Genomic DNA, 25,599 nt, shown 5'->3' with positions numbered 1-25,599 from the left:
AAGTCACAGTATTACAGCATCTTCAACAAAATCTCTAATTTGGGGGTGCCAGTCACTGTTCCACCCCTTTCTCCTATTCCAGTTGTGCCAGCAAAGCATTTACTGAACTGAGCTGGCAGAAAGCTGACACTGACTCATGTTTGCTGTTCATGTAATACCAGAAATGAAAATCACACCTCTTGGCATGCATGCTTTTTCTATTTGCCTTGTTTCCTTTCAGATACATTTCATGTCATGGTTATCTTATTCTGCAAATACTTACAGACTGTTTTACCACGTCTCCCCACTCAGGAGCCACTCCATACTCTGGATTTTCTTTCAAGAATCTGCACAAATCCTTCAGAGGGGGAGCAAATGCACCCCCAACCTGAGAAGCAGAAGATGGAGGTCAGTGAATTTATGACAACTGATAAGAAAAAAGGCAACATTAATACCTGACACTGTTTCATTTTTTATCTTTTGAATTACACAGTACAAATAAAGCCTCACTTCAAGTTATCATGGAACATGATGCAGCTTTTGGCTGACTCCTGGTGATAGATGTGTATGTGATTTGTTCTAAATCTACTAAACTCAAACTCATCTATTGAACTCAATTCAAGACTTCAGTATTTGACATTCCCACTGATGTTTAATATTTAGTATTTATTTAGACATGCAATGAATGGAAGAGCAACCACATGAACAGAGAACAGTGGTCCAAGTATTACCAAGAAGGTTGTAAGTACAACCCTGTTAAGCTTTTCCTTCATTCAGTATATAAATCCTATTCTCTCATCTCAGTCAACTTCTAAAAATATTTAAGAGGCACTGCAATCATGAATTAAGTTCCTGAGGTTTTTTTTCATGCAAGAAGGGCCAAAATAAAGTTACTAAACAGCATATCCTAATAAAAGCATATAAGCAGGAAAGTAAGGTTTTTAAATTAATGAGACAAATTATTCAGATCCAGAAAGAAAAAGAAGAAAATTTTCCAGTTTCTGCTTAACTTTCTCTATAAACTGCAACTTAAACTCATATTTTCTAGACTACTTTTGGGCCCTCACTCCCTGCTACTCAAAAGTATTACAGAACTAAAAAAGTAAATGAGAAAAAACAGGTTTGGTGACACACAGAAATTGGAGACAACTGATACATGGAAAACCTGGTATTAATTAAGCATCCAAGCACCAGCTATGGAGTGGAAATTTGAGAGGAAAAAAGCCATCATGAAAACACAGGTTTTCACAGTAAACAGAGATCATATCTCTCACTCCTTGATCTTCAACTTTGACAAGATCCCTCAGGGCACAGCTCTTGAAGAGCAGCCACAGATCTCAGTTCCAAGAGACTCACAACCATTCTGGTTCCCCTTCAGAGCTGCTGTCTCAATACACTGAAGAGATTAAAGACTCAAATTCTGCCTTGCTCTCCTGTACAGATGGACAAAGCTCCTGACCTTAATATAGCAGCATACAAAAAAACCCCATCGTGCTTCCCTCGTAGCTGCTCTAACAAAAAGAGAAGCAGGCAGTGCCACAAGGGAAAGGGAAAATGCTCCTTACATGGACACAACAGCTCAAGGACTCCCGCCCTGGGTTGCTGCTCTGGTGCTACACTGACATTCAAAGACAACATCAAACACATCTGGCCAGATCTGTTCAACAGACATCACTGATGTTCTGCCTGCTTTTCTTGAATATTGCCTTTAGCCTTCCCTAGAGCCTGTTCAAATGCATTGTGCTGTTCCCAAACTTTGACCACCTGCACAAAAATTCATTTCAACACCTGCCCTCACATCTTCCACTGCTGCCTTTTCACACAAGAATTCCCCTTCTCCTTTTGTTCTCCTGTTCTCCTACCATTTCACCTAGAAATGTGACTGACAGCCAATACTACTGGCAGATCCACAAAGGGCAAATGGCAGACATTACTGAAAAAAGCAAAAAGCAAAAAGCAAAATCATCCAGTACAGAGGATTGCCTCAATTCCAAAGGACAAGTTTCTTTGGCAGATATATTACCAAAACAATTTTGCCAAAAATAATAATGAGAAGATCACAAAAAAATCTCAAACTTCTGACAAAGTTGCCACTTTGATAATGGATTTTGAACATTTATTTTAGTGGCCCCTGCCTCTGTCTGAGTCAATGGCACAAACACTACATCATACAGAGTGTTCAGTTCAATAAACCATGGGCTAAGTTTCTATCTGTATCTTACATATTTTCATAGTAGCAAAATATTTACTAGAAGATTGAAATTTACATCTTTTGTTCTGTGCCAAAACTTTAGTAAGTGTAGCATATCAAGTTCTTCACCGGGAGTAACTTTTCATTTGGGGAGTATGAGAATGGGAACAGTATCATAAATACCTTTCTTGCATTTCTTCTATTTATGAGCTGAACACGTTCTTCACCAGTTAAACTGTTAACATCCAGTTTGTTGGGGTTTCGACAACGGTGTCGTTTTTGTTTGGGCCTCCCATCGTGCAGCTGCATCCTCTGTTAGAAAGGAATTAAAAAGCCAATTATCCTTCTGATATAACTGCTTTTAAAAGCAAGATCTCTGTGCATTCTCTTGAGTCAGGCATTAATTTGAAGCCAACTTCAACTTCAGAAATATTTTAATACCAGTACCTATCCACTAATCACAATCATTTAATAAGCAGTCCAGTAAACAGCACTACATCATCTCTCTGATGCCTCTGCCCATTGCTTTACTAATTTTTCAGTTTTTAACAATGCTTTAACTGTCTGGAAGATTGCTGCTGCTTTGTATTACCTTCATGGAGAAGGAAGGTTGTTATTCCAGATATCACACATATGATTTTCTTACATTAAAAAACGTCAAATTTAGAAGTAACAGCATGAGAAGATCATACCCACACAAACACCACTACCACAGCACTGTACTGTAGGTATGAGATGCATTCCACAGTAAGTTCTTTAATCCTTTTGCACATCACTAAATATGCTGTTACACATTTTCAGCCCCTATCATCAGTACCACGGTAATGTGAGTTTTCTTGTCCTAGATAATTTTTTAAATAGTACATGAAATCATATAAAGATCAAATGTCTTGATTTGGTGTTGCTTTTCTTGGCAATTACATTTGTGAGACAAAAGGAAGGCTTGGAGACCTCACACTGTAAAAAGAAATGGACATTTTCCTTTTTCTATGTGGAACAGAAGAACAAAGAAATAATTCCCTGTAACACAGAATACAAACCAAAATACATAATATGTGAAATATTGTACTATTTAGCTAGGGAGAGGTGAAAGAAATACTCACAGGAATACAAGCTCCTGAATCTTCAACATATCCAGGATGTTCTTTAAGCCACCTTTCTAAATCTTTTCTTTTAGGGGCATCATCACCTGCAAGCCTTGTTCCATCTTTTAGGTTAATAACAGGAACTGGGCTCTCTGCATCGAGCATGCCTTGGGACTGTGTGTAGGTGAGTGCTGGGTTTATTCCTGCAGCAACCTGGCAGGAGTTAATACCTGGATTAACCTGGAGAAATTAAAAACATCTGCTTTATTGCACTGAAAACAAGCCATCACAATTATTTCTTGTATGAGTCAATGAAAGGCACAGCTTTGCAGATCGCACTCAAGGACTTGCTCATGCCAAAGAAATCCCTTCAAGTCTCTGTCCAATGAGTCTCCATAACAGATGTTACAGGCAGGTATGTCCAAGTCACAAACTGGACATAGCTATGCTATGTCAAGCCACAAATTTTTAATAATACATTGTTAAAGTTCATCAGAATTCAAGTTATATTTTAAAAACAGTTATTTCTATTGTATATATCTGATATTTAATGACACTCCACCAGTTTTCATCTGTGTAATCATAAACTATCAGCAAAAAATATCCCAAATCTGAAAGTTTTGCCTACAAGCTTTTGTGGCGCAGGGACAGCTGGTTATGCTCAATTAAGGCATTAATAATAATAATAATTTTGATCTTATTTTTTGGATACAGAATGAAATTTACTTACATGGTTAGGCTGTTTATTTCTATTCATAAAGAGGACATCAACCCCCTCCACATTCTTCCTTCTTCCTCGTCTCTTTTTGACTACAGGCTGACTGTCAACGATGACTCCATTGGCACTGGCTGTTAAGTGACTGGAAGTACCTATTAAATGATGCAATCAAACTTGTGTCAGATGCTTGTTTTATAAAGAGAAACATTCTGAACACAAAAAGGAAATAAAATTATTCTAATTATTGCAAGTGCATGTAATTTCTACATGTAACAGCTAAGATAAATTGCCCTTTGTTTTATGATTGCTTAAAGCATCATGAATATCAGGTTCTGAAAGCTACTTTAGTATGAAAATTTCATTACTGCCCCTGCACCCCCTCCAAATTTATCCATATAGGGATGATTGCTACTGACAACTGTTGATATCATACACAAAGAGAGGCAGACATCCCTAAACAAATGTTCAGCAAGACTTTAATGGTTTGTTGCAAAATTGAAGCAGAAGCTGGTCTAAGTTAAGCACCCATTTCTAATAATTTCCAATATTTTAATCCAAATGTTAGCTCCTTACTTCAGGCTCATTTGTATTTGTCAGAGTATACCTATTGTTATCTTGTTATGAAACAAGCTGTAAGTGTTTGGCTATAAATCAAAAATTGATTCCAATTGTCCTCCATGGCCTATATATATGAGACACAAGGAAGATTATCAAGAGTTCAAATTGGCAGAGGCATAAATTTGGAACTCTTCATCTTTATTTACAAAGTAGCCACATTAAGTTCTGAGTTAAACTGATTACTGTCAGTGTACAGTGATGCACTCTATAATTATTAAAATCTTTGGAGGGGGTTTACAGTGTATAATGGCATCATTCTACTAAATTAACATTACAGTAATTGACACTATGATAAAGCATCCTGTGCTCCAAACTGGAGAATGTCTCCACACTGGAGAGAATTTCTCCAGGCTGCAGTTTAGAACACTGCAAACATCTCTCTCCATTGCCAATTCATGGACATCAACAGAAGAACCCAGCAGACTGAATACTACATTGCCCTTCTCCCTTCTGACATGTTTTGTACCTGATTTGGGAAGTGATTTGGGGAAGTTGACAAGGCTGGTTTCCGAAGCATTCTGGAGTTCACGGAGCCGAGCCAGATATTGCTGCTGACCCAATGCACCCTCCTCGCTTTCAAACGGCCTTTTCTGAGACAGTCCCTGCTTCTGAAAAGTCAATTTCAAACCACCTTCCTGTTAAATAAATGCCAGGATTAGAAGAGCTTCTGCTGAAGCAGAAAGAACTACTTCACAATCAGGATTTCACACACAGTTACTCCAGCAGAATTGAGAAAGAATGAAAACACTGTGTTAGACCTTGTACAATCTTGTTCTTCCATGTAAAACCAGAATATGAACACAAATTTCATCTGAACTGAAAAATCCAGACACTGGTAAGCTGTTTACCTCCTGAATCCAGTCCTAGACCCAACTACAAGAGCAAACAGTCACATATTTGTATGTGCTACAAATAGGTCCCCAACTTCAGATAAACAAAACGTTTGAAGCTTCTACCCTGCATTTAAACCAGGAAATTTTCCTGTAATCCTCTAAAAAACCATGAAATAATAAAGTGCTTGATGAAATGAAAAAAAAAAAAGCTGAGCAGCAGAAATACCTTTTTATACTAACCAGATTTGTTAGAAACAGCATAAAACAAGCTGTCTGAGGAAGCATCAGCATGGCAAAAACTCAATTCAGGAAAAAAAAAAAAAGATTCCTTCCAGTGGCTTAAGCAAATAAAAGAAAAAAAAAAGAAAAAAAAAAAGAAAAAATGAACACAGAAAAACCCCCTCCCCAAAAAACCAAACCCAAACCCCAAACACTCAGTGCCCAGAAGCAGCAGACCCAAATACCCACAAACAAGTGTGTGAAGAAGTGAGAGTGAGAGCAGGCAGCCACTTGCAGGTAAAGCATGCCGCACACCGCAATCGCAACCAGGTCCTAGGGCAATAAAAATAAACATACGTCATTGATTTTCACTGTAAACTCCTTTTCTCGTACATGCTTCTTCACCTTTGACAGCTGGGGAGATTGCTCATATTCTTCTTTTACAGCTGCCAGAGGGGGTGTGGGTGCAGTGGGCTCACAGTACTCTGCAGCTGCCCCTGAGCTGTCCAGCAGCTTGGTGGTGTAGAAGGATGCCACGGTGGTGCTGTCGTAGCTCCTTCGGGCTGAAGGCCATTTACCCTTCAGCACCGTCTGACAAATGCTGTCCAGTCTGTTAATCATAACTCGGTCCTGAAATATGAGAAAGTCATTCTGTAAGAGCAATGCTTACCAACACTGTTACTTTTATGTATTAGCTCTTAATTCTACAGAGAAGAGAAATGACAACATTTTTATCACTGGACTTGAAGATTTTGAAGTTCCTGGATTTGTACTGATTCGCTGTAAATCTGTGAAAGCAATTCTGTACATAATACTATAAACCTCTAAACAAATATGCAATTTCTCTCATCTGTGCAGGGTCTGGCAAATGACTGAAATACACTAACTCCCTGATTTTTAAAGGAAAGATATGGTAACTACCAAAGCAATATTTGTATGTGTGGCTTTGACTCACTGTTAGCAGGATCTGAACCTGTGAGCAGCACCATACCATACAGCAGATACCATTTACAAAACTAAACCTACAGATTACTATTTATGTCTCCTTTTATCTTCCAAAGCCATGTAATTCCTCATTCCCATCCTTTGGGCACCAAACACAGATAATCACACACCTCTGTAATACACAGTTCTCAAGTCCCAGTAAACTCAGCTAAGTACATGAAGACTACAAAAACTACTGGATTTTCTGATCATTTCACAGTTATTTGTCAAATAAATTTGCTAAAATTACAAGTTCTGTAAGCAAACACTTATTACTCAGTTCAAGGCTTTCTGCTATATTTGATACAAGTCAACTTTTTACACTTTGAATGTAATTTTTCACAATGTGCCAAGGGCTTGTAACATTACAATTATACTCCCCTTCAAAAATTATTAAAAGCAGTACCTAGATTTAAATGCATGTTTTAGGAGACAACATAACAACATCTAAAAGGTCCTGAAGCTCAAATCCTACAGCTGTTGACCCTGCTTCTTGGTTCTAACACACTTAACAGAATATTCATGTTAGAGCCTTCAACTACTATTTTGGTTTTCAAGGTTGCATTATGAACTTGCCTTTGGCCAGTAGGATGCAGCCAGCATGTATCCACCTTGTAGGAGATAACCAGAATTTGGTGTCCCATTGTTCATCTGGAAACTGTCCTGTGTCTCATCTTGTGTGGTGCTCAGAGAGGCCACACTCTCTTCATCATAGGCTTTTATATGTGGAGTTCCTTCTGCTAAATAAAACCATCAAAATCATTATGCTGTAAGGGAATTAGACACTCACTGTAAGAGGTCCAGGTGAATAAAACACACACAACAATGTTCAGAGAAAGTCCAAACACAAAGTTAAACTGAAGAATTAGGTTTTTCAGGCTGATCCTTTTCTAGACATGTAAATTCCACACATATTCCTGTTAGTATTTGGAAGCTGAAGATGTTGAACATTTAGCTATTGGAAACAGACATGCTTCAGAATCATCTAACAGACAGTCTTCACTTAACATATTTATTTGATAAGACAACATTCACTAAACCATAGAATTAAATTAAAAGCAAAGGTGTCTATCACCAGCACATGGGAAATCCACTGGGAGAGTACTTTAAAAGAACCATTTCGTTTACTGCATGGAATACTGGATGCTCCATGCCTTGAACATGTGTGCCTGCATAATTCAGTTGTTCAATTTTTGATCATTGAGGATTTTTCCCTATTATCTTTGCAGTGTGTCCTCTGGCTTTCTTATATTTCATCATTAGTATTTCATTTCTGCCTCCATTTAGACAACAGAAATTTCACTGTGACATGGGGAAACAGTCTGAAACAACAAAAAAAAAGTGTTGCCTGAAAATCCAACTACAAGGAGCAAGAGGGGCAGCTCTTCAGAAATTAGATTTGTCCTTAACAATAGCTCTGTACTGAGTCATCTGATAGAATCCAGCACTCCCTTCAGAGATGCTTCAAATGTGGAAAGTATGCCAAAGGGTCATTGCCATTGAATCACCAATGAAATAAAACCTGGCCTTAAAATTAAGTGAACAGATTAAGTGAACACAGATTAAGTGAACCTTCCAGCCTATAACCATCTCTTCAAACTAACAGCAAAACCACCAAAAAAAACCCTCCAAAACAAAAAGGCCATCTGATTTATGAGATTCTGCAGTCTGAGGAAGGCAGGATTATTTGCCTAAACAGACTGAGCTGGTACATAACAAGCATAATATTTGGACTTGTAGCACACTTATGGTAACCATAATCTCTATCTGAATATTTATGTTATATAAGCATTCCTTTGCTGTCATTGTTTTACTGTTTGCACACCAACTGCTTCCTCTAAAAACATCTTTTCCCTGCTACAGGCAGCAGCATATTAGTAATTTTCTCTAAGTGGAATTTTACTTGCTCAGTAATCATTTCCCCAGTAAATTAACCCCATGGTTTCCATTTGTCATCTCCATGGACAAGGAGATCCATCTGATTAAGACAATGCCTTTTCCTCTTAGGCATTGGAAAAAAACAGGTTCTTCATCCCACTGCCTGCCTTCATCTTCTTCCCTTCTCTATTACCATTTGTATCACATAGAGAAATCTTTCCATATTCTGAGTTTCAGTGGGGGAAATAGAGGACACTTCACAGCAGCAAAGTAAGGAGTGTACTATATAATGAATGGCTGGGTTATTAAAAACTCTAAATCACTTTATCAGAGGTTTTTGCTTCCAGTTTGAAGCTTTCACTGTGTCTGTGTTACATGGTTTTATGTGCTGCAGCCACCTCAGTCTTGGCTAAGCAGGTTTTATTTTAAGTGAATTTTTTGAAAAGTTTTAAAGTGTTTGAAAATTTTCAGTGCAAAAACATTGTTTGGGCACTAAAATTCACAACAGAAATCAGCTGACATGACTCGAGTTTGGACAGAAGGAAGCTTGCAGGTTTTATGAAAGAACATATGAGGAAGCTACATAGGTGAGCAAGAGTGGAAAAAACAAACAGGGAAACCTAAAGGATCTGTTTAGGATAAGAACCCATAATAGGGGATACACACACAGAGAGTATATTTCCAGAAAATGCTGCCCATTCCAGTCTCCCACACATGAACCACACGCACAGCAACCTTGCTTAGGGATCACAACACATCCTAAGTACCTCACCAAGGCTCTGATATGGAGCAAACAAAAAGGAGTATTCCTGAAATTCTTCCAACTCACTTGGAAGAATCAAACAAATATGTTTATTTACATTATGTTTAATAAAGTTAACTTCCGTGGGATCTAAAAGCCTTTTAAAGACATTTTTCCATTAAGAATAAACTAGTTCAGTAAATAATTATACTGCAGAAGTAAGACTACACACATACCACGTTTTTGTGCCTCCTCTTCATCACTATCACTCTCTTCAGACGATGATGATGATGACGACGATGATGATGAGGACGACGAGGAGGACGATGAAGATGCTGAAGAACAAGATGAGGATGATGAAGAGCTAGAGCCAGATCGAGAGTGGGAACAAGATGAGGAAGACGAAGAGGATGAAGATGATGACCTGGAAGAACAGGATGATCTATCTGAGTCAGAGTCTGAGTCAGAGCTAGAGTCAGACCCCCTTTTGCTGACTCTCTGTTTTTTGGAAGCTGGGTTTGGCGTTAGAGGCTCTGTCCTTGCTGCCACCATGCGTCTGTCTGTCTCAGCCTTCACGCTAGGTCTGTGGTCTGACATTTGTATTGGGGTGCCATTTTTGGGACTCAAAGGTTCAGATTTCAGTATTGTCTGTGTCTCCTCTGTAGACATAGATTCCTCTTCAGAAGACTGGGGATCCTCTTTCAGATTTTCATTTTTAGCTTTTGTGTCCTCAAAAGCATTCACTTTAGCATCTGACAGTCTTGACTGAGGTGTAAGAGGAGAAGCAGATAATGCCATCTGGTACTGGTGCAAGAGTGGAGTAGAAGTCCTTGAGAGAGCCACTTTGTTTTGATTATAGTTCCTCTGGGCAGACATAAATGAGAGTTCAGGATCACGAAGAATATGATAATCTGTCCTGCTGACTCCGTGCTTAGCAGCTCCAATAAGCAGATCCCTGTCGTGAGTCCCACACTCCCACCAGACAGGCAGGTCAGGGTTTGGCTGGCACAGCTTTAGCCTCTCAAAGAGCTGGGGGTGCCTGAGGGCCTGTTCCCGCACTTTGCGCAGGAGCTCGATGCGGTACAAAGTCCGGGAAGCGCGTTCCTCCGTGATGGGCTGGATGAAAAGGTTTGGGTCCACGAGCTCTGGATTAGAACAAAACAAATGAGAATCTGCCAAAACCAACACATCAGTACGTTACGTAGATGACTAATGAGCTAAGATATGTCTCCCCATTATAAGCTTACAATTTTACCCTCAACAGGTTTCCTTAATTCTTCCTCCCCCATTTTTATCTTCCAACACATGAAAGAAAAACCTTTTCAAGGTAGGCACCGACAATACAAATGTAAAAAGTAAAAACATACACACCCACCTTCTTTTGAGGGGAGGCGACAGACCCTCCTGCACATTGACATAAATGCATACAGGTACTTCTCCAAGCTCTCATCAGTTTTCTTGTGCAGCCGAGCCATCGCTCGAAACTTGGTCCAGTCAAACCGTCCCCTCTCAGGGTCAAACACCACTCCAAATGTGGACACGACTCTGTAAAAGTCAGCTTCTTCTCTTCTTGTCCATCTTGACCAGCAAGAAAAAATGTGAAATTCTGTCAATTTCTTCACTGTTTCACACATTATGTCTTCACCATTTTTTATGTAAGGGCGGATTGAAAAATTACATTTGCATGCTGCACATACCTTTGCTGTCTTTCAATCTTAGCAGCCATCTTTGGATTTAGCGCAGCTTCCTCATATGGCAGCTGCATCATACTGGTTTGTACTGGGAATGCTGGCTGGATCTGCTGGGCCTGCCTGTTTTTACTGGTGCGTTGATAAGCGGTGATCAGGCGGCGCAGCCGCGTTGTTAAGGCAGACTGAGTGGGCCAATAGATTTTGTCCCCTTCCATCATTTGTCCATCTGTACAAAAACCAAGTCATGGGAAAAATAAAGAAGTTGATTACTGCTGGTGTCTATGGTTCTACATTAGCTAATTAGATTTTAAATAAGAATCACAAGAATTAAACAATTCAAAACACAACAGCAACTGGCTCAGATTTGTAGTTTTATGGATTTACCTCCATCTGCTATTACAAGATCACCTGGGGATGAAACATCATCCTGTAAAAAAACAAAAGAGAAGCACAGTTTAAAATATAGCCTCCTCCAGAGATTTAGGTTAAATGTACATCTTACAACAATTTCTGAATATGAAAAAGAACAAAAGTAACAAATAGTTTGGATAAATGGCTAACAGGGCATACAACAGAATTATGCAGCAATTCCCTATCATTCCCACCCACCCAGACAACTTCAGAAACTCATGGAGCAAGCCTTATCAACAGAAAAAAAAAGTAATGATTTGCCCAACAAAAAGGTGGAAGTATTACATTACAAGTGAATGTGTGTTGAAGTGTCTAAGTGAATGGGTGTTAAAAGGAACAATTAACTGGTGCCTACTATACCTCTATGTCATCTTTAAACAGTGCTGGTGCTGGTTTATACTCTGGATCTTCCACATCCCTGTTAAAATTTCAACACAAAAGAAGCCATTTTAGTAATATTTTACACTACTAACTGAAAAGTTCTTACACTCTCTTCAATTAAGCAAAACTCATTTAAATTTAGTAAGATACTGTATTTAATTTTTTCTTTGAAATGAAGAAAGTATTTCATGGCAACTTTGGCTTGAATCCTGCTCCCCCCAAGTCACTGTATCATCCAAAGATATTCTTTGATGAATACCTTTATATACAACTGAAAACCTCAGTGATGAGGCAATGAATAAAAGCAGTTCTCTCTTTCAGCAGTAACCAGTAATTCTCACATTGATCTACTGGGGTCACTGGTCAGCTACACAAGACTAAGACATGAAAAGCTGACCTGAAATCAAGTTGAACAGGTCTGTAGCAATCCACCTCTGAATGCTTTTGCAATTCAGTGTCTAAGCAGTATTTTTAACTTATCAACACAAGGTAGAATCCTTGTCAATAACAGGTTGCTGCATTTTTCCCTAAATGTCAAATCCCAAAGTTCAGTAGTTGTTTTACCAACCCTCTTTTCCACCCTATGGGAGTAAAATCACAGTGGAATCGCTTACAACAATGACACCAAACTCATGTAAAATCAGTTAGGAAGAGAATAAGGTACAGCATGTAAATTCAAATTTGTTTGCTTTAAGGCCCCAAAACATTCCCTTCCATACCCATCCATATAATCATTTGCTCTCTGTTCAGCAGCAACTGCTTTCTCATCTGGTTTTCCAACCCTTTCCAAGAAGCAAAGAGCTGGGTCTGCTCTGATAGTGTTGTATTTTTCATAACCTTTAATGGAAAAAGAAGTGGCAAAAATTCAACTTCCAGAGTACACAAAAAAAAATTGAGTGTAAATTGTTTTTATTTTGGGGTGTGGGGAACTGCAAACACAGTCACCCTCATTACTCACCATGTTTAAAAACTCCAATTAGAAGAGATTTATCTGCATCTGCATCCCACCACTCAGCAGGAACTTCAGAGTGGTCTGGCTCAGGAACCCAAACATCAATTTCACTAAAGACAATCACCAAGAGCATACCAACATTAATAGAATTCAGAGGCAGAAATACATTTTGATATTTTCTTAGTACATTTCTACTTCATGTGGGACTTTAAACCTCTCTCTTCAAGCACACAAATACAGTAAAACCAGCAATACAAAACACCCAGACAGCTTAGTATTTAGTATTTGAGACCAGTAATAGGGAAAGAATACAAAAGCAAAACCAGTATACAACATTCTTCCTCTCTAAGTGAACTTCACCAACTCCCAGTAGCCTGTGCTTGCACAACCTTGCAAACCAAGGATTATCTGGGTTAGTGTTTAATAGCATGAGAGGGACTGTTCTTCACGAGTATTTCTGAATCAAATTACAGCTTTCTATCTCCCACAAGCTCCAGTAGCAGTGAGTTCAAGAATTTCCAAACAGCAATAATTGCCTTTACACCAAAAAAAAAGTAAAAAAAAAAAATGAAGGCATTAATGGAATACACAGCACATAATCAAAAGCAGATGAAAACCTGCCAATTATCATGTCAAGTACATAATTCTATCTTTCACTTGCTTTTTCAGTCTATTTGACTCATATTATTTTACTTTATATAGCTAGACTCATGAAGAGGAATCAGGACTTCCTCATGTCAAGTTGATGAAGTGTTTAGTAAACAAAGAGAAAACAAAAAACATGTTCCTCACAGCCTAAGGATAAACACATTTAGTTTTAGCATGTCTTATTTAGGTCTAGGCAGATTCTTGAATATTCATCTGACATTTGAAATAAACAAGTAAAAATACTCTCTCTATAGTTCACCTGGCATCAGTTCCATCAAAGACCTTTTGGAATTCATTACCAATGACTTCTTGCTTTAAGTAATATAGCATTCTTACTCGAAGTAAGACTCTAAATAAAGAAAAAAGAGAAATACAAATATTAGAACTCAAAAAGCTTTCAATAATTGTGGATTGTTTTCTTTTGTCTTTTGTTGTATCTCAGATATTTCAAGTCATTTTCCTAAAACCTACTTCCTTCACTTTTAAGGAAGTAACATCCAGCTCAGGTGGATGTTACTAAGACTTTTTATTGTCATCACATTTACAAACTGTTTCATTGCAAAATTTTCTTTCAAATCCTGAAGACCAGGGTCAGCAGAACACTCTTCAGTTGCTTCATAAAATAGTGCTAAGAATAAAGTACTATTTCCCTTTTCCTGCTTAGAGCATGTCCTTAGAGAGGATTGAGTGGGCTGACAGTGAACATCCTCCCCTTAACCTTTCCTTTCCTTCTCACTCATAATTTAGTGACTCCAATGACTTCTCCATGCTTTATCTCAATTCTTGATTACAGCTGTATGAATTGTCCAAGCATAATATGGTAACTTTTGCTACAGAAAAATTGTTTATCTACACCAAGCTCATTCACTGCCATGAATGACTAAGCTTTCACAAACTGGTAGCTCATATTCTCTGAAGCCTAAAAAACATGCCAGGGAAACAGCATGTGAGATTGAGGGGCAACAACTTCAGTGCTTTCAGTCTCTCTGATAAGCACTCCCACTCTTTGGTCCCTTGGCTGCTGCAAGGCATCCCAAACAAGTTAGCAAGGGATCCCTCCATACACAAAAACAGTTTCTTCAAAAATTGTAACAGAATTATTTTACATGTGAAATTATCTGTTCACCTACAAAGACACCATGACCTATTTATTCTAATCAAAATAACACCATTAAAACTTCTTTCTTCCTACTGCCACAACTATTTTAAAGTCTAAGACAATGAGAAACTAGAAGAAAAAACAAACATTGAAAGACATTCACACTTCAGCTACTGCTTACTTGTTGCAATGGTGTTTTATGTGCTTTTTGTAGCCTTCATCTTGCAACAGATGCTCTGGATTGTATTTTCGAAGCCATTCTGCTTTGTGTATATCAAAAGTGCTAGCCTGGGTCTTCACTTTTTTTCCTTTTCTTCCTCTAGGCACAGGGGCTGATAGGCCTGTATAATGTAAAATATTACAGGTATAGATATAGATGCCCACAAAACTGACAGTTCCCATATACTATACAGATATTGAATCTGCAGTGCAGGTTCAACACTAACATCAGTATGTGAGACTTTTTGTGTCTCAGAGCACCTCTGGAGTATACATCACCAGTGAGGACCAACAGGAGAGGGGGAGAAGAGGAGTGGGCTGTCTGTCACCTACCATGAAATAGAATAGATTATTCTGAACTGGAATGAAAGCTCACACCAAACACCATTTGGGTAAGCCATCAAATCCAAGGCAAAGCAGCAACGACAGTTCTTTGCCCATCAGCTGAATTGTGTGCTTGAAATAAATCCCATTTATTTCAAGCAGGATATGTTCAAAGAGGGTTTTTTGCTGTTTTTACCCCAGTACCACAGACACACATGAAGCTGTTTGAGTGCAGAAACACGTGAAGTCCTTACCGAGGTGGTTCTGTAACTCTCGTGTTTGCCCATCCTCTGTTGGGGTGATGAGATCCCATATAAAACTCTTTATTTTCTCATCCCCTCTGTAGTGAACAAGGCAATAGGCTAAGAGGGCTCTGCAAATGATCTCCACATCGTGCTCATTCAGCTGCCTCTTGAAGCGGCCGTGGGACAGAATTTCTCTCCATCGGCCCCACCTAGTCCAAAGTGAAACACAAATCAGCACCTGGAAGTGAAACACTAGGGTACCTACAGACTTCTCTTACAAAAGAGAATTTTTCTCTAAAATACTTAGCTTTTAGCCTTTTTCTTTCAGTTTAAGTTAATGAGTAGAAATAATAAAGTAACATTTGCAATATAACTCCACCTGATTAAAACAGAGTTTTAAACAAGAAGTGCCTCTTTACAAAAAGTATGGATGATTGTTTTAAACTTCAAAGACACAAAACTGATGGGAACTCATTCTGACAAGAATGCTGTTATTTTTCTTTTAAGATGGGTGAGGGAACACCTAAGATTTGATTTCCAAATCAAGTTATCTGATTTCAGTATGCTTAAAATAACTGGTTAGATTCTCAGTTCCTATTTGTGCCTCACAGAAGTGCAAGATGTTCTACAATTATGAAAATCAAGTTATCTACCAAGGCATTATTTCAGACATTTTTAAGACCCTTGAGCCAGCCTGCAGCACTTACTGTAATGATTTTTAGAGAGACTCCTGAAGTGCCCATGTTAAAAGCTGTAATCTCATTTGAAGAAAGATTTTCACCCTTCTTTCTTAATGTTTCTTTAATTGCAAATCGTCAGGAAGATTTATTACAGGATGCAAGATAAATTCCTGTCCTAAAAACATTCTCTGCACACTCTCCAGGTCATTGCCAATACAGAGTTAAGTTATTCCACAAGACCAATTTACTGCATGGAAAAATAAGTATTTTTAAAACCCTTGAGAGAATGAAGAAGGATGTACACAATACCCATAGACCAGCAAGTTCTTCTCCACACGGAAGCACTCGGTCCTCCCATAGCCGTTGGAGCGGTCGCAGGGCCGGCGCAGCTTGGGCTTCTCGTCCCCCTCACTCTCCACCTCTGACAGCTCTGCCAGCTCATCCTTGGTGGCACTGAAGGGCCGAGTCTGCTTCCTGATTCTTGGGGTATCAATGACAAGGCTGTTCTGCAAAATCCCAAACAAACCTCGTGAGAGAAGCAGTTTTTCTCAAGTACACAGCTCCAGTTCAGAAGCAGTTCCTATATCTTGTTATTCACAGCTATTTCGTGAGGACACTGAACACCCATGGAGCAAGGTAAAACATTCTGTGGTATTTAAGGCAACAAAAAATGAGTTTCATATGCTAATGCCAGTACATTTGTTACAAACAACACAGAGTACCTCATCTGAGCTGATGAGACTTTCTCTCACACAGACTACTCTGCAGGCTTTGTGAGGGAAAGGGGGCACTGAAACCTTTTTGAATCAAATGCATGGGGAATGCCTTCAAGTATAGGGCAAAGACTTCAGCATTATAAAATTTATACAGGTTTTAGTAATTTATTTTGCAGATTCTAGCCCAAGATTTACAGACAGAGAAATGGGGCAATCAGAATAATACCACAATTTTAATCATTTTCAGGTCTTTGACAAAAGTCAGAAATGTCCAAACTTTTTACTGGACGGGACAGAAATCAGAAATACTACAGCTGTCAGCAGGCCAACTGCTCATGTACAAATAAGCCAGCACAAAAAGTTTGATTTGTTGAAATATTAATCAAAAAGCACCAGAAATCCCATACCTGCAATTTCAGAATCCAACAGCAAGCACATGCTTGGAAAAAAATACACATTAAAACAGTACTTACTCTACCACTGATAGCATCAATATCAATTTCTGCTTTTTTGGCCCATTTCTGCCAGAAGTTGGGATCATCTAGTGAAATATCAGTCCTGTTTCCAGATGCAACGAAACTAGCCTGTAATACATAAAACTAAAGCTTACCAACATCATACATCAAAAGTTTGTAGTTTGCCTCACTGCTGTAAAGATTGCCTGACCTTATTTCATCAAAAATCTCCCAAGCACCTGTTAAGACTTTAGAAGTTACTTACACTGCAAAGCAACTCAAAAGCTCTCCTCCCCCTTAATTTTTAAAAATCAGATCCATAATATATCAGAAAAATCTAATGAACTTTTATGCACCATCAGGAGAGAAGAACATTAAGCAGCAAGATTCTTCTGCTGCTAAGTCTGAATCTAAATTACTTGAATGGAAGAAAAAAGAATCTTTTGAAGAGGCTTATCAGCATTTGGGGATTTCATCTCATGCAGAAGTACTCGCTTGAGGGAAATTTCAAAGGGGTGTTTAAGCTGCCAACAATCAAAGCCTGAGTGCATGGAATAGGCTTAATTTCAGAAGGCATTTAAAAAACCCTGAAACACTGCATTTGGGAAAAGAGTAAATACATATAAAAATTTCTAACTCTTCTGATAAAAAGACAGTGATGATGATCTTTAGAAATCTATTTCTTATTTAAGGCATAATCAGCAAGATATAGGAAAACCTAAATAAACATATAAATAAATAATATTTTTAAATATTGCCATTTAAGAATATAAATATACATTTACAATATTTTAAGTCTTCTTTTTTCTTTGCTTTTTTAATTCTTTTGGAATGCTCACAATTGCATTCATGAAGTGCCCACATCCCAAGCTTTGCTGCTTGATATTTTACACTCTCAGCCCCCTTCCCATGTACATATATGTATCTCCACTCACTGCTATTTTAGGACACTCTTTATTTTACTTTTCCAATTCTTACCAAAAAAGCTCAAGGTTCAAAATATATATCTTTTGTTCATGCATTTTTAGAATGCGTTTTTAACCATATTAATTTTTAGCCTTATTAATCATTGCCATATATATTTTTCTCTGCCTTTAATGTATCTAAATACAAGATCTATAAGCAAATTTGTTTTAATATTCTTGGCTAATGCAGCTCATCACATCTCACACAACCCCCAGCCTTTCCCAAAGCAGCACAGATCCCTTACTCATCTTTGCTCAAGCACACTCCTTGCACCTGGCGTTTACAGAATCTGTAATCTGACTTTTTATGTGCACGTTAACAGAAATGTACAGATGCAAGAACCCAAAATATGTACCTCACACACAACACAAGTAAACAGAACTTAAACTAAGGCCTAAGCTCTACCCCATGCAGTGCCATTTAGAGCTCTCTGCTGCCACAGAACACCCTGCTGCTCTGCACCTTGGCAAACGTGGAGCCCCTTCCCTCGGACTCGATCGTGATGGTCTTGGTGCGACGCTGCAGGATCTGGTCAATGTCCTCCTCACAGAACTTGGAGCCCTCATCCTCCTCATCCATTATGGCACCATAGGCACCTCTTCGAAGCAAGTCCTCTATTTCTTTTTTGGAGAGTTGCTGGATCTGAGCAAATAAAATCAGGTTTAGACAGTCAAGAAGAAAAATCCCTGAAGTAATTTCTCTTCCTCTTTCCCATCTTTCCACAACCTAGCTGTGCCTTATGATCTATAAGGCTAAATCTGGAGTGTTAAAAGCTATGAGAAAAGTCAAGCTGATAGCTGAAATAATAAATTAGGTGCTTACAGCACACATTTCAAAAAGTACGCCTTTTTTTTTTTTTTGGCTATTCTCAACACCATGATATGCATGTTTAAAAAAAATTACCTGTTCATACATTAAAGTAACACATTATCTTAGTATGAGAAAATACTAGGAAACAAAGAAACTTTTCTCCTTATTTTAACACTTTGACATTATCTACCTTGAATTTTATGAGGCAAGAAGGATTTATCAGAGCGACTGACTCGATTTAAAATTATATCAGCTATGTTGCTAGTTCACATCAGAAAACAGAATGGAGATGCAAATGACAGAAAAAGGGAAAAGTGGCAGCTTCTGTAATTTAAAGCAATTCCCACATGATTACAAAATCAAAAAAAGGTTATTTCAGGAAATAAATCTACATACACCACCAACACTGTTTTCTCTTCCACTCATACTCTGCAAGACAGCCTTATCCAGTCCCAGTTTCAGGCTTGCTCTGTCAAACATCTCTCTCTCATAGGAATTACGTGTGATCAGCCTGTAGACCTTCACTGCTTTGTTCTGACCAATCCTGTGGCATCGGGCTTGAGCCTTTGGAAGGAAGGGAAGAGAGCAGTTGGAATTTAGACTTACCTAGGAATAACATACTCATCTTTTAAGAACCTGTTTCTGCTGTAGCCCAATCCAAAAACAGGAGGGTGAACTCAAAAAGATTCAACACACATTTAAGCAAACAGAAGTTATCAGATATTTTCCACAAAGTGAACAGTTTTCTAAACACAGTGTAGCAAGAAAAATGCAGATGAATGGCCTGTGCTAAACGCTCCTGACTGGTACTTCCCTTGCAGTAACACCAGATAAAAAGACCTGTTAGCTGTTAAGTTAGCTGATCTGATACAAATGGTAAAGGAGTTGCAACTTGAGAGCTATTTAAATTTCAGCATCAATTCCTAGGATTCTATTAATTCACTTTTTCTTAATGCATATTAATCCTTTTCTGAATGTTTCAACTGAACACCTCTATTTCCATAAACTGTGTTAGTCAGTACATGCAAAATATAGCCCCTGGGTTCACAGTGTCATCAATTCTTAAGGGTTTTATCAAATCACTGACTTCACCTGTGCTATGTTTTTCAAAAATAAATGAAAGAAAAGTTCCCAACCAAATGAAATCTCTTCTGAACTGAAGGCATCAAAAAATTTTAAACACATGCCTTAAAAACATGAATGTGTCAAAATTACGTGTGCTCAAACAGAGACAATACTCAAAGTGATGAAATTCTTATCCATCGGGTTTAATTAAGGCTCTCTATCATGCTCAAAGAAATTCACCTGCAGGTCATTTTGGGGGTTCCAGTCAGAATCAAAGATGATGCAGGTATCTGCTGCAGTCAGGTTGATGCCCAGGCCCCCGGCCCTGGTGCAGAGCAGGAAGACGAAGCGATCCGAGTCGGGTTTGCTGAAGCGGTCGATGGCCGCCTGCCGCAGGTTGCCCCGCACGCGCCCGTCGATGCGCTCGTACAGGTACCTGCCAAAGCACACGCACAGCACACACAGCCTTACACATGGGTCTGACTTCAGAGAGCCTTTGGACACGTCTACTGCTCACAGATTGATTCTGTGCAGTGAATCAAAGTGATAAAGACTGACTCTGATTAGCAGTGGGTAACATAACCAAGAATCATGTCAGAACTTGCAGAGCTGTAGCACCAAGGCGTATCAGCAAGTCCAAACACTGAGCATTTTAAGACAAGTTGTTCTGCATTTTGTCCACTGAGCAATTACCTGATTATGCCTTACTTATTTATTAAAACACACCCTAATCTGAAGTCTTATGTGGTCACTCAAGTTTTTCACGTATTATCCTTGGACCTCTGCCTAGGGCTACATAAGCAGGACAGTGGGCTCCTGTATGATATACCAGATTGCCTGAACACACTAAGGGTAACCAAGCAATCAGCAGAAACCAGAACTTGGTGAGCTGTCAATGGACAAACTGCATATTGATTCTGTAAAGATTAAGAGAAATGGAACAAAAATGGCATGACAGCACCTTTAACCATCTTTATCAAGGCCTCCCAGATAAACCAAGCACATTTTCAAGCCTGAAGTAAAACTGCCATTTGTTACCTTTGACAATTACAAAGACTGCTTTGAAACTTCTGAAATGAAGCAAAATGCTTAAAAAGGGAGCAAATACTTCTGTACTTGTACACTGAGTAAGAAGCTGAATGTGCACCTAGTAGTTAAAAGGCCTCACAATCATTTTTCTTCTCATCAGCTATAAAATGGCACAGCAGATAATCCACAGGACCACAGGCATTCTGGCAGGCAGCCATCTATCTCCTACAAGCCTGAATTCTGTTAAGTGCTAAGTCTGATCATGTGTGCACTCCAACATTTCTAATCAAATGGCAGCACACAGCAAATTTCAGCTTCTATGGGTTTCAAAAGATTCCACCTATAGATATGATTCACTGGTCTAAATGTAACATCGTTGCAGAAAAGGAACATTTTCCATGAAGAATTATAAGTATCACTATGAAGTTAAAATTAATCTTTTAAAATAAAGCAGAAACTGTTGCACTCCCAGTTCAAACAGACAGGTTTAATATAAAACTATCACTAAAGCAGATATTAAAATAACCTAATATCCAGTATTCCAGTATCCACTGCAGGAAGGCTTAACATTAGTAATTTTTGTTTTCCAACATGTTAACTCTGCATTACTATGATGTAATTCACTGACAATTACATACTTCAAAGCAGTGTGTACATTGCAACACTGGTAAAACAACAAGAACTACGCCTTGTTAAAGATTTTGAGGTTGATACAGCAACTACTAATTGCAACCAAGTTTAAGGCTTTATGCATTTATTTAGTCACATGCTCAGAAAAGCATTTAGTTTCCATGGAGTCAATAGTCTGTAATAATCAGAGGGTGCAATTACATGTGATGGCAAAAGCCAGCCTAAGGAGCAAGTTTATGGCTGGCAGTTCAGTTCTGCTGCAAAACGCAAAACAGCCAATTTAGCAAAGATAGGAAGACCATTTTCACTTTTATATTAATAAAAACCACATTCCCAGTTGTTTATTACTTTGTGCTTATATTCCTTTGGAAGTAAGGGGCTGTACCTTGGACCCATGTGGTCCCAGATCAACACCATGTAAGTAAAGAACACATTCAGGGTTTCCTGGGGCTTGGACAAGCAATGACAAGCTTGAACTTGCCTTGTTTCTGACAGAAGATGTAAAAACAGTATATAAATAACTGAATGCTTAATGGAAAAAGTAACAGACTGAAAGCACGTGGTTTACTTAAATTGGGCAATCTCTCTTTAGTTTTTCTTTGAAGTTTTCAATTAGCTGTGAAAAAATGATCCCAGAACACAAAGTTACAAACTGCTTAGCAAAGAAAACGCAACTCCCAGCATTGGTGGGCTGCTGTCAATCCAGCACTATCATTCACACAGAGCAATATACCACAGGATAGAAAAGATGAACCTTACCTTTTATGGATAAGGTAATCCTCCAAAATATCAAGGCAGCGCACCATTTGAGAGAAGATCAGGACCTTGTGGCCTCCTGCTTTCATTTTTGGAAGAAGCTTATCAATAAGAACCAATTTACCAGCAGACTGGATCATTGCTTGCAGGTGGAAGTCAGGAGCACTTGGACTGTATGTTTCCTTAAACTCTCCAAGGATCTTCTCTTCAGCACCTATCAAAGAATATATTTCCACATCTATGGAATGTCCACACAAATATCTCCATATTCATTCAAATCTAAGTTACCAAAGTCAGTGCTGTACCCTAAATATCTCCTTTTAGGTACTGATGGAGACAGATGGATGTGAAGCCTAAGCAAGAACATCTATTTTTGTCAGTTTTGACAACAAATCTTAAGTTTTTAAGCAGAACACCATAGGAAAAACACCTTGAATGAGGTGAATCCCCTTCCTCCAAATTTCAAAAACTGAAATACTTATTCTTAACTATCGTATGTAAAAAAACTACTAAGAAAAGTTCTTTTGTCTTTGTGATATTTTAAATGGATCATGAGTCTTTGCAAAAAAACAGTATTTTGAATACTACTTCTGAAACCACAGCCAAAACTTTTGGAGTATAAACTGTACTGTCTTGCAAATCAGGAAAAACACCAGTTATTCATAAGTGAGAAAAGCAATGAAGACTGGCAGAGATCATATCACTTGAAAGAACCATTCGTTTTAAAACTTAGACCTAAAAGTTCTTGTTCATATTGCTTTTAAAGAGCTGTACTATTTCCATGAGATAATTGCTTCTAAATGTTCTGTGAAAACCTACAGAGTAAGTTCAAGGTTCAGGCATCAAATATGCACATGTCTCACAACTTTGTCTTGTATCTATCAAAAAAATGTTTCCACCTAATCCAATCCTTGCAAAATCTGAAGAAAACATTGAAGAATTATTACAAAATTCTTACATATTTTAACTGAAAGTAAGTAAAAAAATCCCCAGTCCTTATCCTGTATTTACCTTTGATGAGATAAGGGTGATTACAGCACTTTCTGAGTTCCATCATAGTGTTAACCAGGTTGGGTACATTCGCCTGCCCTGCTCCTTTGGATAAGAAGGCAAAATTTTTCTCCAAAATTGCTCGGTAATATTTCTTCTGAATATTAGTTAGCTCTACTTCTATTATGGTTTCCTCCTTAGGAGCCAGCTTTTTTTCTACATCTTCTTTTAATCTCCTGAGCATCATGGGTTTCAGGATAGCTTGTAATTTCTGAACCTAAAGGAAGCACAACCCATGAAAAAAGGTAATACTGCAGCTCAATGAAAAGGCAATTCCTCCTGAACTCTACAGCTCAGATGAACTCATACCTGTTCCTCTGTTTTAAGGTCTCCAAACTCCTGCATGAATGTAGACTCAGCAGGAAAACGCAATGGTTCCAGAAAATGAAGGAGGCTAAATAATTCTTCTACTGTGTTCTGCAGTGGGGTACCTGTTAACAGCACTTTATGCTCCTAGAAAAGGACAAAAAGACCTTGCATAACCTTATCTGCACACATTTACAAAAATGTTTGTGCTAAGTCTGAGCATCAAAACCTGAGAACACCAGTTCTATGTGTCACTAAGTACACAGGTAATACAAAGAAGAAGATTTATTAAAAAAACACCAGTAAGTATTTTCTAGTAGCTTTCCTTTAAAATTTTCTCTTCCTACATCTGTAATGAAGGAACAAGTGAACACTTCAACTTTGCCTGTAATAGTCACAAATTTATAATCCTCAATCTCTGCAGTGTGAAAAATATACACCGAGCATGTGTCAGAAAGCAACTCAGAGGACTTCTGAGAATACACTGGAAAGTAATAATGAAGCAATAAAAAAATGCAAAACTAGTCATGGTGCATCTGATACATGCTAGTATCTACTTTTAAAAATCTTTAGAAGTATAAAATAAAATTTTAAGTACTCGCCTAGACAATCTGTCTATTTAAAATTCTACCACTTGCATGCTTTTGTTGTTAAATAACTTGCTTAAAATATTTTCTAAATTTTAACACATTGCACAAAAACTAAAGCAAGTTTTAAATGATATTTTCATCCTAATCAAAACAAAAACTGTACAACAGTATCATCGGAAATAGATTGTGCTAACAGTGAGAACTTGCCACATTTTGTTTAATCACAAATATACCAGCATAAGTTATCAAAACCACATATGTTTGAAGAATATCAGGAATTGCTATTCCTCAAGAAACACTGCTGGAGAGGTCTTTTTTGACATGCAAAGAGAATTTTTAATTTATTATCATACTATACCAAACTAAAATCAGCCCCAAAAAGTGAACTACAGGTACTCACAAGGTTCATTAATTTTAGTCCTTCCAAAAGTTTGCAGTTTTTGTTCTTCAGTCTGTGAGCTTCATCAATAATAACACAGCGCCACTCAATTGCATTTAACTCTGGACAGCCACCAAGGATCATTTCAAACGTTGTGATAATGGCCTGGAACCTGTAGGCACCTCGGACAATACGGCCCTAGAAATTCACCAACACAAACAAATTGTTACATTCCCTCCCATCTGCTCAATGTACACATTTCCTTGTTGAAATTTTGCCAGGAGCCAGACACTGGATTTTACATTACAAATTGCTTTGTCATCACACTTAATAATCTTTGTAACTCCCTAACTAATACTGACGAGTAATTATTCACAGACCCAAATCCAGTATTATCTAAGCAACAGAAAAAATGCAACCCTCTTTTAAATTACAGATATAACCATCTAACAGAACTGTTTCAGAAGGTGCATGTAGATAAAACCCCATTTTTAATGCTGAGAAAATCTGAAAGAGTGACAGGAAAAATTCTACCAATCACAATATGATGTTATTACAGTTGGCAGTCATACAGTAAGTAATCAGAGTATCACATGGGACTAAATGAAAACTTTTTACTCCATGGGTCTGACAAGGATAACATGTAAGGCCTTCAGCAAGGCAGCACAGAATAACTCATTAGGCAAACAAGATGTCATTTTGATATTTAGCACTAGTTAATAAAAAGTTCTCAGCTTTACCAATTCTAAAGAAATACCATGGAAATTAAAAAGAATTATTTATGCACAACATATAAAAAAAGAAAAAAAAAAAACCCTTTTAAAATAGTCAGGTTTTTCTCATGTTATTTAAGGGTGTGTATTTCAGAAAAGCAAGTTCAGACTGTACACAGTTAACACCAGCAAAAGGAAATCAACAGCTTCATAAAGGTAGCAGAGCTTAATCAGTAT

At 38.0% G+C, this 25,599-nt stretch overlaps 1 protein-coding gene across 5 annotated transcripts in view; it reads right to left on the bottom strand.

The window, feature by feature from the left end:
* Positions 1-25,599, bottom strand: part of CHD9 (chromodomain helicase DNA binding protein 9) — an 86,844-nt gene that overhangs the window by 4,483 nt on the left and 56,762 nt on the right. For 3 of the 5 annotated variants that reach the window (XM_063167777.1, XM_063167780.1, XM_063167781.1), the window contains 26 exons: positions 24,671-24,847; positions 23,684-23,827; positions 23,336-23,591; positions 22,328-22,538; positions 20,150-20,345; positions 19,241-19,408; positions 18,497-18,676; positions 17,087-17,197; positions 16,207-16,403; positions 15,227-15,426; positions 14,611-14,770; positions 13,590-13,679; positions 12,689-12,792; positions 12,450-12,567; positions 11,710-11,767; positions 11,323-11,365; positions 10,945-11,164; positions 10,623-10,825; positions 9,484-10,392; positions 7,204-7,367; positions 6,001-6,273; positions 5,058-5,226; positions 3,986-4,125; positions 3,274-3,495; positions 2,354-2,482; positions 263-367 (listed from right to left, as the gene is read on the bottom strand). In XM_063167777.1, the coding sequence (XP_063023847.1) occupies positions 263-367; positions 2,354-2,482; positions 3,274-3,495; positions 3,986-4,125; positions 5,058-5,226; positions 6,001-6,273; positions 7,204-7,367; positions 9,484-10,392; positions 10,623-10,825; positions 10,945-11,164; positions 11,323-11,365; positions 11,710-11,767; positions 12,450-12,567; positions 12,689-12,792; positions 13,590-13,679; positions 14,611-14,770; positions 15,227-15,426; positions 16,207-16,403; positions 17,087-17,197; positions 18,497-18,676; positions 19,241-19,408; positions 20,150-20,345; positions 22,328-22,538; positions 23,336-23,591; positions 23,684-23,827; positions 24,671-24,847 (4,947 nt within the window). The remainder of the gene's footprint in view (positions 1-262; positions 368-2,353; positions 2,483-3,273; positions 3,496-3,985; positions 4,126-5,057; positions 5,227-6,000; positions 6,274-7,203; positions 7,368-9,483; positions 10,393-10,622; positions 10,826-10,944; positions 11,165-11,322; positions 11,366-11,709; positions 11,768-12,449; positions 12,568-12,688; positions 12,793-13,589; positions 13,680-14,610; positions 14,771-15,226; positions 15,427-16,206; positions 16,404-17,086; positions 17,198-18,496; positions 18,677-19,240; positions 19,409-20,149; positions 20,346-22,327; positions 22,539-23,335; positions 23,592-23,683; positions 23,828-24,670; positions 24,848-25,599) is intronic. The other 2 variants (XM_063167779.1, XM_063167778.1) reach the window with 2 other exon arrangements.

Source organism: Melospiza melodia, chromosome 13, assembly GCF_035770615.1.
Source record: "Melospiza melodia melodia isolate bMelMel2 chromosome 13, bMelMel2.pri, whole genome shotgun sequence".
NCBI lineage: Eukaryota > Metazoa > Chordata > Aves > Passeriformes > Passerellidae > Melospiza > Melospiza melodia.
This window is presented reverse-complemented; position numbering and strand designations above follow the sequence as displayed.